The sequence below is a fragment of the Phalaenopsis equestris genome, unplaced genomic scaffold (genome assembly GCF_001263595.1).
Source record: "Phalaenopsis equestris unplaced genomic scaffold, ASM126359v1 Scaffold000002, whole genome shotgun sequence".
In the NCBI taxonomy this organism is placed as follows: domain Eukaryota; kingdom Viridiplantae; phylum Streptophyta; class Magnoliopsida; order Asparagales; family Orchidaceae; genus Phalaenopsis; species Phalaenopsis equestris.
Genome location: NW_018164444.1, coordinates 51,803,812 through 51,817,941, shown reverse-complemented (window position 1 = coordinate 51,817,941; position 14,130 = coordinate 51,803,812). Strand labels below are relative to the sequence as shown.

The 14,130-nt window shown below is 32.6% G+C and overlaps 2 protein-coding genes across 2 annotated transcripts in view; both read right to left on the bottom strand.

The window, feature by feature from the left end:
- Positions 1-4,026: 4,026 nt before the first annotated feature.
- LOC110037531 (amino-acid permease BAT1 homolog) lies at positions 4,027-6,632 on the bottom strand. The gene is made up of 8 exons (XM_020742200.1): positions 6,490-6,632; positions 6,140-6,400; positions 6,033-6,051; positions 5,739-5,958; positions 5,478-5,659; positions 5,119-5,408; positions 4,718-4,847; positions 4,027-4,505 (listed from the first exon to the last, which is right to left on the bottom strand). Exons 1-8 carry the CDS (start codon positions 6,618-6,620, stop codon positions 4,158-4,160), a joined length of 1,581 nt encoding a protein of 526 aa, XP_020597859.1. The 5' UTR covers positions 6,621-6,632; the 3' UTR covers positions 4,027-4,157.
- Positions 6,633-6,742: 110 nt separating this feature from the next.
- LOC110037540 overlaps positions 6,743-14,130 on the bottom strand; it is a 39,780-nt gene continuing 32,392 nt past the window's right edge. The window contains exon 7 of the mRNA XM_020742238.1: positions 6,743-6,806. Coding sequence (XP_020597897.1) covers positions 6,795-6,806 — 12 coding nt within the window. The 3' untranslated portion in view covers positions 6,743-6,794. The remainder of the gene's footprint in view (positions 6,807-14,130) is intronic.

The window sequence follows — 14,130 nt, the reverse complement described above, 5'->3', positions numbered from 1 at the left end:
AGGGTGTCTCAGTAGCAACATCAATGCGTTGAAAGGGAGTGTGCTCCCTATCGTGCGGACCAGATACAATAAAGAATGGTCTCTTCCTATTATTCTTCTTTGGCTAGCTCTTGAGTTGGATGTGTCTTTGTGCTTTCCTGCTTGATCTAATCTTCCAATCAAATCACTTGACCAAAATATCAAACTCTTAGCGAGAAATTTTTGACAATTTTGACACTCAAAATCACAAAACAAAAAATGATCAAAACTTTTAAAAAAATGAATGAACAAAAAAAGTCAAAAACATAAACTAAAAATTACATTCAATCCTTTTCACTGGGTACCTCAAATCCCCAACGAGAATTCTCAAACTTCCAACTCAAATATTTCTATCGAGTTGGGGATTCACGAGCGGAAGACTCAACTCAAATTCAATCTCAAATTTGGTTTCATTTGTAATTTGTCATGAGTATGTTTGCTTAAAAATTCCTTCAGATTCTGTTTTGGTCGACACGAATACGCGCGGTGTGTTTGTTTAGTACACCACAACTATTGGTGGTCCATTTGTTGTTCTCTTTTTTTGTGAGATTCATCTCCATCTCTAAAGCTCAGGATCTAACCATTTGACTTTTCTAATGACTCTTTTAGAGGACTAGTATTAGGACACACACCACTTAGAAAATTCAAACCATTTATTGACTCTTTGTAGTCTCATATGTGTGGTTTCAACTCTTTAAAATTTAGTTGCGTTGGTTGGAATCAACATATGGAAACTTAAGATGAGTTCCCATAAGAATTGAAGAAGCCTTAAGAAAACTCTTTGAACTTAGAAGTTTAATTCTTTCAAACAGCACACACATACACCACAATTCACACACATACCACACACATACACCCACACATACACCACAATTCACACACATACACCACAATTCACACACATACACCACAATTCACACACATTCACATACATCATCCCCACTACAATTCACACACATTCACACACACATACACAGACACATACACATCACCCCAACTACAAATCAAACACATTCACACATACACAGACACATACACATCACCCCAACTACAATTCAAACACATTCACACACACATACACATGCACACACTTCCAATACAATTCCTACACATTCACACACACATACACATGCACATCACGCCCACTACAATTCACACACGTTCACATACACTCACATCATACGTACATACACTCCATCATCAAAATTAAAATCAAATTTTTAAAAATTCCCCACAAACAAAAAATCAAAAGGGACAAAACCAATTTAAAAAAAAAAAAACCATCATGATAAACTTAAAAGTCCACCATCATAAATTCAAAAACAAGAGAGGGCCCAAACTCGTCAAATTCAAACCCAAGCCCAAGTCCACCCACCAAAATCAAAGCCAAAATAACACCAAAAAAAAACTCTCATGACATGATTTAAATCTCCTCACCACATTAAGGATTTAATCAAACCTAAAGTATAATGTACCATGATGAGAAATGTCCAAGTTTGGACCCCACGTCACACAAAAAACCCAAAAATCATTAAAATAATTTTCCATGCAAGCCACCTAGCTTCATCGAAGCCATCTACAAGCCACCATTCCATAATTTAGCCACTCTTTCAAGATGTCCAAAAAAGTGATTATCCACAATAATGACTTACCAAAACTCATGCTTAACTCAAATCCCTATGACTAAGACTTGTCCACCCAAACCCCCATGAGGCTCAACCATCATGATATGAAAAAGATTATAAATCCACATGGCGACTCATATGGATTATATGTGTTAATTGATTAAAAGTAATTTAAGTATATATCATAATAAGAAAAGGAATTTAAGTCTATATGGTGACTCATATGGCTTTCATCTAAAACTATTCACCAATTTAAAATGAGTTACCACTTTATGATTGCTATGTAGTCATATCACTACATATACACCTCTATATACACATATATGAAGCAATGATAGTTATCTTAAGAATAATTGAATTGGGAATAAACAATGCATAAATTTCTTCTAAAATCAAGTCCTAATTAATAATAATTTGCTTGTAAGTCACAATACAAGAGTTAGATCCATACAAATTCTAATGTTCAATCATGGTTCTAGGTGGATCACATCATGTAATAAATTTTAAGGAATAAATAATTTTCACAACCATCAAATAAATGTTGGAAATTTGAGGTATTTAAAAAATTTTATGTGCAATTAGATTCCACAATACATATTAGAAAAAATAAATCAAAATGTATAGCTTTATTCATTTAATATATTCCATGCCCAAAGTTTATACATAAATGAAGATGCAAGTCTTTTATCTTGTTATACTTATACACTTTAGAGACTCTTAATCTCCAAGATTCCATCCCATATGCATACATGAATTTCCAAATTTTAAAAGAAAAACAAATAAATTAAAACTAAATAAATATGAATTTCCAAGAATAATACACATTAATTTTCTCTAGATTTATTTGTGTTAGCCCAATACCAATTTAAATAGTCATTTTTAGCATTTTAATTGATTTAAACAAAGCAAGAAGATTTATCCATCTTAGTGCATATATTTATAACCAAATACCATGCTAAATTACCATTTCACCACATAACTGTAAAAAAAGAAAATGTAATTCAAACTATACCCTCACCTTAATTTGCATGAGATAATTTTCATTATAGCATATGATGTATACTAAGTTAGTGTGGTTTCCGAACTAACTCAAATTTGTTATTTAAATTATGGATAAAAAATTATTTAATTTAAAACCAAGAAATATTATAATTTACATATTACTGATTTAAATATAAAATTAATATTTTTTATTTTTTATATTTTTTAATCTTTAAAGTGGTGTTGAGAACCAAGAAATGGGAACAATCCTCCCTAAGGTGGAATGACGTGTAAAAAAATTAATTAAAAACTTAAAAGGTTTATTAGATTATACTTATGATTGATTAGATTAAATCTAGAGAAAGGAATTGGTTTATCATGATAAACTATAGAAAACTATGTCTATAAAAAATAGGGCCCACTGAAGTGGATGCATGATTAATCAATTCAAACTGGAGGATGATTACTAGTATACATAAAATTAAGTAGAACTAATGAATAAAGGTCAAAAGTTAATTATTAAATTAGAAATAACTTCAACTAAGTTTATTAAGGAGAATGACTATTAAACCACCTAGTATTAACTAAAGGAGCCATGGCTTGTAAATCAAAAGTCAATAAGACTTTTTAAGGTTAATTATGTAAAATGAGAGGGCTAATGAGATAGCAAATAGAGTGCTATTTAAAATAATGAGATAGCAAATAGAGAAGTTTTAAAGAAGATCATGTATTATAAATTTCTAGAATCGAGATATTAAGTGTTTCTCTTTTAGAATATTCATTTTATCCCAAATTTTGAGTGTTTCTCTTTTACAATATTCATTTTATCCCAAGTGGTAGTTGATTCATTTTCAATCTTTCCTAGAGTCTCTCCATTGTCAACCTTATGTTTTAAATTACCAAACTAATTTTCTCTTTTTGAACATTGGCCATTGCTTGATAGACAACTTATTGTTTAAAAAAATTATCCAAATTTAGCATTCAACTATTAAGAATATTAAAATCCTTTTTTCAATAATAAGACATTCAATTTTGACTTTTCTTATTAGCCACCATCCACATCAGAATTTAATGTCTATGAATTTGATAAGCTTGTTTTTAACACTTTACATTATGTGCCAACATGATTTTTAATCCCCAATTTCAGGATAAATTAACATTATGATTAGAATACACCTTATGTTCACCTGCTCTTAGCTTCTAAATTGTGAAGTTATATATTAACCTTATTAATGCCACCACACAATTGCTTTTTCTCATTTAACAATTCAATCAATCCTGATAATTCCATTCTTTTTGCACATCAGAAACATAACCAAGCTAACAATAAGATGTGTTAAAGAAATTAGTTATAAACAAGAAATTTTATTGAATCAAAAGCAATCCAATTATACCTGTCTTACAACAAGAAATTTATTAAATTTATTCCTTTGAATCAATGTGTAACATGCCATTATCCATGAACCAAAAGTAATATGATCCCATGCAGCATCATACAAACTTCTAAATTTGATGAGAAAATTCCCTCAATTTTCATTCCTGTATGTTGCTTATGGGTCCTTTGAACCAATGCCTTGCACTTAGGACCCAAGAGGCAAAAACAAAGAAGAACACTCCACCAACAGCAATGGGAGTGTAGTTCAGAGTGTTCTTCTCAATCGGATAAGCCACCGGGAGGGAGAAGAGGACAGTTATCACCGCCACCCAAATCACCGCAACCCAGCCGCATAATACACTCCAATGGCCGAGAGAGAAAGGACCAGAAACAAACGACTGTCTACCCAATACCAGTCTGCACAAGATGGGCAATGCATATGCAATGTAGAGCCCAATTGTTGCTATTGAAACCATGGCTTGAAATGCAACCAGGCTTCCCAGAGACTGCAACATCAGTTTTTTGGAGGATTTATATACATACTATCACTCAATTCTTATGAATTTACATGTCTAATGTCTAAACTTCATTTTTTACAAATATGCCACATTACTTATGCATGAAAAAGTTCTATTTCACTTTTTAAATTATCTCTCATCTTGTTATTCTATTATCACCATAGTGTTATCTTGCTATAACTGGAGTTATGTTGACATACCGTAGTGGCCATGCAGAAAGAGATGGCCAAAGCAAGCCAAACTGCGTTTGCTGGAACTTCCTCCTTATTCACTTTGCACCACAGTGATGAAAAAGGCATTGCTCCATCCCTTGAAAACGCATAAGTCATTCTGCAATCACAAATAAAATACATGTATGTTAACAAAAATTTACATGCATAACTATCAATTCCAATGTATTTACATATCTAACACCTAAACTTCCATACATACATAAATATATATATATATATATATATATATATATACACACATGCCACCTTTCTAATGCATGAAGTAGTGTATTTCACTTTTCTACAAGTTAAAATAGTTGTAATTTTGATGTGATATGAAACATTTGTGCTATATAAATGTAAAAAATTAAAGTTTTGTATACATTGACCTGGAATTGCTAGCGACTGCACCAATGCCGCAGAAGAAGACTGCAACAGCAATAAATCCCAAACAAATTATTCCTCCAACTCCACTTCCATATCTGTTCTTAAAGACAAGGTAAAAAACCTCTGCAATGGCGTAGCCGCCAGCATCATTATCACTTCTTAGGAGATATGGAATGTTTCTCACTGTAAATGTGATGCTGATCAAATACATATAGCCAGCAACAGTTGATATGGCCACCGAGTTGATTATTCCCTTCGGCCCATTTATATCAGCATTCTTCGTCTCCTCGGTCTGTAATTTAATCATAAAGTTATTTCAAACATGTTATATAAAGATTAGAACTTTTTGTTTCAATTATACCATATGAACAGAAGCATCATATCCTCCCATGGTATATTGGCTCGTAAGAAGGCCGAGAACAAATATATAGAACTTGTTATGAATTCCTGCGTCATTTTCAGGGTTGAAGTGAGCAAACACAAACTTGGGGCTTGCTTTCTCGGTGGCCACAGAAGGGATGAGGATTGTGAGCAGGAAAACACCTACTCATATATTCATATTATTCAGCTAATTTGATCTGTTTGATCATATTATTCATCTAAAAAGAATGATTGGCGTCACCTATAACGTTCCATACAGCACCCAACTGGCATAAGAAGGAGACCCACTTGACTGAGATGCTGTTTATGGCGCCATGGATGATTAAGATAGCAGCATAACAGCCCAAAACAGCATATTTAGAGGCCAAATATCCGCCCCCATTTGCTCCTCCAGTGCTCAGCAGAATGATCACTTGCAGCATCTGTGCTAATGAGAAATCTATGCTGGTAATTCCTGCCCACTGAAATTCATGAATTTTCTTAAAAAGGAGATTAATTTATCCAAATTTAGAAGTGGTTTATAAGTTATAAATACCTGCCCAACTATGTTGAACCTGCAGATAGATACAAGGAACTGATGAGAAGAGATGAATCGAGTTAGAAATTTAAGGGGAAGGACGAGTTAACGAATGAAAAGATTACCATCCAGTGATCCAGGAAGCAAGAGGAGCCCAGCGGCGTCCGGAGAGCTTAGCGCTCCAGTAATAGAGGCCGCCGGCGGTGGGGTAGGCGGAGCAGATCTCCGCCATGGATAGAGCCACACAGCCGTTGAAAAATGAAACCAGCAGCCATCCCAACGTGACTGAAACCGGTCCACCATACCGAAGGCCTGTATTGTACGTTGTGGTGATCCCAGTCAGGACTGATATGATGGAGAAGGAGAAAGCGAAGTTCTCCAACATCCTTCATTCCGACATGATCGATCAGAAATAGAAAGATGGAGAGAAAAAAAGAGCAGTTATAAGCAGAAACAGGAGGGGCTGATTATGTACGTGAGATGGCGCTTGAGTTCTTGCTTGTAGCCGAGTTGAGAAAGCTTTGCTTCATCAGAGTCTGCCTTCTTCTCATCTTCTGTGTTCGTTTCCATCTCTGAATTTGATTCAGTTTTCGGTTGAAAGGACATGGATGAACTGAGCACAACACTGTTTTTCTTTAATCTCTAATTTGCTGGAGGTGGAGGAGCAGAGCAGCATGGAAGAAAGCCAAATTACAGAGAGACGATGGGTTCTATGTCTTCCTGTTCTCACTATGGGAGAAGCTTGAGCCAGTTGGAAGAAAGAAATTTCCTCGTTTAAGGTTATATGTTGGTCTGCGTATATTGAGAGATATATCTGTAATTCTTTTATCAGAGGAAGATTTACATATATACCACTCAGTTCTCATATACAAATTTTCCTTTTTATTTATTTATTTATTTATTTATTTTTACCTATTTGCCTTCTTACTTATGCATGAAAAGTGTATTTCAATTTTTAAAAATTAAATTAATGATATTTTTAAAATGATAGAAGAGATTTGGATGGCATAAATGTAGAAAGCTAAATTTAAGTGTTAGACATGTAAATACATAGGACTTGGCGGTATCCATGTAATTGCCCAAACATTTTAATACTATGCTCATATATTTTATGAAAAATATTAATTAAGCTATCTAGTTTGATGCATAAAAAATAAATTTAATAATTTAAATTTTTATAAAATAAGTGTTTTTTTATTATAAAACATTTTAAAAAATAGTTTGATATTCCATAACTAAAATTGTCGGCACAAATCTCAAAGAGAACGAACAACAGAGAATATGAAGCTTACCTTCAGGGAAAGCGATCAACTGACAATTTAACGCCAAGAATGTGAATACGCGTCTCTAAATATGTTCAGGATAGATCAAATCTCCAGAAATGGACCACTACAAGTAGCGACAAAAATCTGTCAATGATAAGATGCAAATCATCCCGACAACAAGTCTTGTTGGATACTCTGTATAGACAGCGATAAGATCCGCCCAAGACCTTGCAAGAGAGAAGATCCGACTAAGGCGACGAACTGATCAAACAGACGAGACATGAGTTCTGTAAGACTTGAGCCAAACCGCAAATGAGCTACGACTCGCTCAACGAAATAGATCGACCCATCAGTCGACCGACCGAAGCCATAGGTCCCACAAAACCGCTAAACCATATCACTTGTCAAGTCGGGCGATTTAATTCAGACCAACCAATCACCGCCTTAGAATGAATGGATTTCAGTATGACGACCGACACGATTGATCACCGGCCAGTTGACAGTATTTACTTAAGCTAATAAGTTATGGTAAACCGTTACTCTCTGTAGATATTATGACGACCATTAATTCAAATTTTATGCATTAATTCTATTAAGAGTGATTACTATAACAATTCTCATCTTTCTTAATTATTCTAATTAGGCCTCTTTAAATAGGTGATCTCAAGAGGATTAAAGCGACTGGCTCTCGGGCTTCTTCTGGTAAAATTATCGTGCTCTCTACCATTCTCTTACTTCTCTGAGTTCCGACTCTCAAGGTGTGCTCATCAAAAGATAAATTAGAATTCAACTAATATGTACTGGCCCTCCTACATTTTTGGTAAGAACATAAATAGACCTTTAAATTCAAGATCTTGTATATACCGTGTTTGTTTAATGTAAATAAAAAATAAATAAAAATCGAACAATACAAAACGTAAAAACAAAGTCAACAATTGCTTGTTTTTTTCTTTTTGGCTTTCTTTGTGGGCCAAAATGTGGCTTTCTTATTAAAACAGAGCATGTAAATTTAGGGGACATCCAATAGAAGCCACTTGCCATTTTCCTGGACTTTCTCTACTTCAATAATTGTGATCTTAGTTTAATTAAATATAACAATTCATGCAGCTAATTATTTTAGCTTTACATTTATTATATAATATCTACCAATATACTGATATTCCACCAACGAATTTTCATTCAACTATGACATGAACTTTGAGATTTCTTTTCCTTAAAAATATTAAGAGTTCGATTAAAAGTCATTCCAAATTCTAATTTCGACACTTACAGTCAAATTGATTGACTCAACAAGACGGACCCAACAGTATCAAAATTGATCAAATCCGAATAAAATGGAGTCCATGATCAAACCTCAAGAGGTTGATGTAATGATAAAGATGAAGAAGACGATCAGTGGCATAAGGGGGAGCGCGAAGCAAGCCGATCACTGTGGTCTGGAATGTGAGAGAGGAATTCTAAGAGACTTAAGTAGGAATGACATAACAAATCTGTGCCCACCGAAAAAGGACGTGACGGCTCAAAAGACGGACCGTCCTATGTTGGTCAGAGATCACCCAAGTTGACTCGATAATGTACGTTCAAATGACTCATCGTAATGCCAATAGAGACAACCGAGGCTTCCCTCGAGGTACCTTCGAGTCACGGGATTAGTCCAACTTTAGCGGTATCTACTCGCCTAAAAAACAAACTCTGAAGGGGGGTCATACTGATTTGTTCAGAAAAAATAGATTTAGATTACTATCTCATTACTGATTATGCTTGGTTTTTTATTTATCATTTTGTATTAATAAGCCAGGGAACCATGTAATGCTTAAATTTTATTGTTTATATTTATACCAACCTAATTTTTCATATCACATTAAAAAATAGTGTCAACATAATTTTTAAAATGTGAAATACACCCTCTCATACAGAGAATGGTGGTATGCATGTAAAAACTGAAGTTTAGTAGTTATATATGTAAATACGTTAAAATTGAGTGGTACTTATGTAAATCTCTCTCTTTTTTTTCTTAAAGCCTCTAGCTAGTGGATTTTGAGATAAATGCACTTCTTCAGTTTGCACTTACATCAGTTGTCAAGCTTCACATAAAAGTCGAAGGATCTCATTAGGAGATTCCTCTATTCTTTGTACATGCCAAGTAGAGGAGGCATTATGGTATTGTGGTGCATAACTTGTATTAACTTCTCTAACTATTTGATAGGATGGTTCGTATTGATTCCTCTTGATGTTATATAATTTTTTTAAAGGATTTGGGTGCTTTAATGTTTTCTTAATTGAGGAATTTTGAGCTTGTTAAATTCCTCATCGAGAAGCTTAACTTTATTACAAATATTTCAAATTTGGAGTTCATTTGACCTTTCAATTCATGATCAAAATCCTCCGCTTGAGCTTCAATAGATTGATCTAAGGCTTAATTTGACTCAAATTGAACTAATTCTAGAGTCGTTGATTTGAAATTTTATGAAACCGGAGCTTAGATGATCATGAATTTTGATTCATAAGTTTTTTATTAAAAAATACATTTAGATTTGTGTTTGATCATAACAATTTGTTGACGACTCATCAATTATAATAATATTATTTATTTAATTATTTCATTAATTAGGTCCAAAATGAGCCAAACATGATCGATAGATTCTTATTTACGTTCGACTTATTTTTAAATCGAGCTAAAAAAATTATTTGTATTCTGCTCACTTATCCAATCAACCGAATCAAACCCAAACTATTTTATTTAAGAACAATGAGTTTATTTTTTGAGAGGGTAAATTTAATACAGACCACCGAAAATTTGTTATTTACAAATCAATCATCCCATTTCATCTATTTTTAAAATGCCCACTCAAATATTTAAATTTACGATAAAATCTCAACAAACATTTTTTCAATTTTATCAAAATCTAGATAGTTTGATCGTAGCACGTATAAATACATTGGTTTGATAGTTAAAAAAAAAAAAAACATCGATGACTAGTTTATAAATATCAATATTTTGAGTGGTCCGCATGTAATTATTATTTTTCATGGGATTTAATTGCAACTGAAACTTAAATACAGCCCGAGGAAGTTTAATGCCATGTGCTGTATTTTAAATCTAGGCCTTAAACACATCTTAAGCACTTAATCTCTTGTCTCGAGGAACATGGGAGCCCATCTAAAATATAGTAGAAACTTGGAAAATTCAGCTTTCAATTAATGTCTTAAATTATCATAATTCTACATTTATATTGTGCACTAACCAAAGCACAAGCTTGCTTTTCTATGTGCTTTTTCATATCTAACACATAAATTTTATCTTTTACATTTATACCAATCTTAAATTTTCATATCATATAAAAAACTATCATCATTTTAGCTTTTAAGTGTATTTGAAAGTTTTGATACATTAATCATGTTTATAGTCAAATCATGGGCATAAAAGAACTTAAGTATTATAAAAAAAAAACTACACAGTGATTAAGAGAATCAATATTGATCATCCAATAGACTTATTTTGGAGATTGATCGAACTTACTGAAAGACTCATCTCAAAATTATAAATAAAACATCATTCTTCACTTGAAGGATGAGAATAAGAGAATATAGTGAATTGGTTACTAAAACTCAACACTTGAAGTCACAAGAATTATCAGTGGTCACTTGAGATAGCAGTCAAACACCAAAGCTCATCATCGATCACCAAAGATATCCACACCACCAACATTTGTTGCAGTAAACTATTGTCATTATAACCACCAAATATAGTTTGTGTAGCACAACTAGGACTATTGTAGCCAAATTATTATTACATAGGTATGATTGCCAATTTTTTGTAGTCCCCTCTTACATAATAAGGAAAAGAGTGGACATCTGCACTTTTAATATTTTAGTTGATTATTTTGATTGGGTTAAGTCCCTTGATCTTTCCCTTTGTAAGGGGTTTCCATGTAAAATACATAGTTGTCTATTTTATCTCTATTTGTGTGTGTGCGCTGAAAAAATATATTGAGCTGGGGCTTGAAATTTTCCTACACTTAAAAATTTTCTAGTGTACAATCATTTGGCTCTGTTTGTGATAAAAAATCTCATTTTCATAAAGTGTGAGCACTCATTCAGTGACTAATAAGTATAATATCCACCATTCCATGGAACAATCTCAAAGTCAATGACGTTAGACCTCTACTTTTTTTCTCTTATAAGAATCACCTTGTTGGGGAAGATTCCACTTTTTTCCCCTAAAAACCACATTTGAATAATTGAGGAATCTCAAAATAAGATCCTAAGCTTCTACGTGAAGCTCAACAATTACTGTTTGTGTAAACATATGGGGTTCTTCTACCCCAATATTAACTACTAATCAAGAATCCTAATACTAAATTTCTTCCTCGACCAGGCTGGGAAATTGAACTAACATACATTTTCAGTTCTACACATCCATCTTATGTAGCTGGACCAAATTGCAAACCTTCAATACTCATGGGAAACTCGATTCAACCCCGTTGTAATTCGTGATGAGCTATAATGTATGATTCAAGAAGAATTTTCTGAATGTCATAAGTTATTTTCTTACTCATTGTAAATACTATGTGTTTCCATGTTCGGCTGAGATAAACCTCCTACATTTTATTCCAACAAAATTCAAGCTCCTAAGTATTGATTCATACGATGGGGTAGCTGATCCATATGAACACGTAATATATAAATATATGCACTTACAACCAGCCTCTAATGTACTCTTCTGCTAAGGTCTTTTTGTCACCCATAAAGGTCAAACACGCACCTAGTTCTATTCCCTCCCAAAAGGAACTATTCATACCTTTAATGAACTTGTCAAGCTTTTTATTGAATAGTTTATAGAAATTTTAAGGATTATCAAAGACTCCTCTTATCTTTCTTTAATTCATCAAAATGAGGAAGAAAGAATACTTCCAAATATTCTCAACCCTCAATAAATTCTAAGAGTGGATACAAAATTATTAAGCTGTATATTCCTAAAGTGATTTTTTCCTTAAGTCATTTTATTCATCATTAATGTGAGAGATTGTTTGCTTTTATGTCGATCTCATCCATCATGTTGAGGATCAAATAAATACTAGTAAAACTACTAATGCACATTAAAGATAATCTGAATAATATTTTGGCAAATATAAAGATAATATGTATTTTATTCATTCATTATGCATATGACTTAGATTTAATTCTCCCCTGAAATGGAATTTATTCAAATTAGAATAGTCCCAGTTATGTGACTATATGTAAATTGCTCTTAAATTGATTGTTTAACCTTTTAAACCTAGATTACTCCTAAACTGAGCATTGATCTAATACTACAAAAGTAGACTAGTGATGAGTGGAGGCTCATCATAGGTAATTAGGGAATGTCCAATAAGAAGCATCCACCTATCCAATTGATTAAGGTAAGTGTTGAGGGCACTTGAATTCGATATGTCCTACTTACTGCTCTAAGATTGGTAGTCTTTGGGCTAGGACCTTGGTAGATCCAAGTGAGCTAGGGGTCGAGTGGGGAGCAGGCAACAGTTAGGATCCTTGATTAAGGGTTAAGTTGTGTTTGATGGTTGTTCGACATCAGGTTTATGCATAACCTAAGTGTAGAGTTGCATGTTGTTTGCTTTCAAATTTATGTAGAAATTGGCTAGAGTTTGGGTTGATTACTTTTCAAATTTAAGTTGGCTTGTTTAATTTTTTTATTTGATTTGTTTTAAGTTGAAGTTTAGTTTTAGGTGCAAGTTTTGATTTTAGTTACAGTTTAATTTTATTTTTTAAATTTACTCGTGACAAAGTGATTGAGGGTGTAGTTTTCTACGGTGAAATCACATATTCATATCACACATATTGCCTTCGGTATCACCTTTTGTAAAAAAAAAAAAAAAATCAATTTCAACTCTCATTATTTACCTCAAACATCCATTGCGAATGTACCACACACATTCATGGGTCCTGATATGAAGGTATACCTACATAAATATCAACTTATTAATTTGGAAACCCACATAATGTTAGATCCACAGATTTAATAACATGAATGAGTACATTGTGGAGATGTTAGTCTTAGCTCCATTGCATATGTAAGTCTAATAATCAAACAAATAAAGGTGATTAAATTATGTTCTATTATTGAATCAACCTAATTCTACTGACCTAAGAAGCCTTAAGCTTTCTTATAATCATTAATCATGCATGCTTATGATCTTAGAAGTAGCTTTTCTAACGAGACATCAAAGTCCTGAATCAAAAGTTTTTTAAGGTTTACATAAAATGTAATTAATCTTAAAAGTTGCTCAGAAAGCCATTAACCCCATTCTTAAGAGTATTAATATTGATACCATGGTTCATGCAAAATAAAATCGTTAAGTTATTTTAACCCTATTTAGTTTCTGTTGGTGAATTGATTTGTCATTAGTCATTTACTATAATTCATGATAACTTAACTTTTCGCGCGCAAAAATGCCAATAAGATTTATGGGGGCTTGAAATTTTGTTATTTTGATAAATCATCACCATTATTATTAGATCCCATCATTCACATGTTGAAATGAATTTATGAATTTCTCTCTCTTATAAATCTTAGATCTTGAAATGAGTAATCAAATATTTTATTAATATAAAACAATATTTTATAATTTTTATGCCAAATAATTTCCAATTTTCAACTCTAGATTTGCTAAATCTAAATTTACAAATTTATTAAATCTCATTTGACTTAAACCTTACATAATGTAATTCAATCCCTAACTCTTAAAATTGAAAGTTTAACTTTTTATTAAGCAAAACCATAAATAATATTTGGGATAATTTAATATATTTAGTTTTGCATATATATATATATATATATATATATATATATA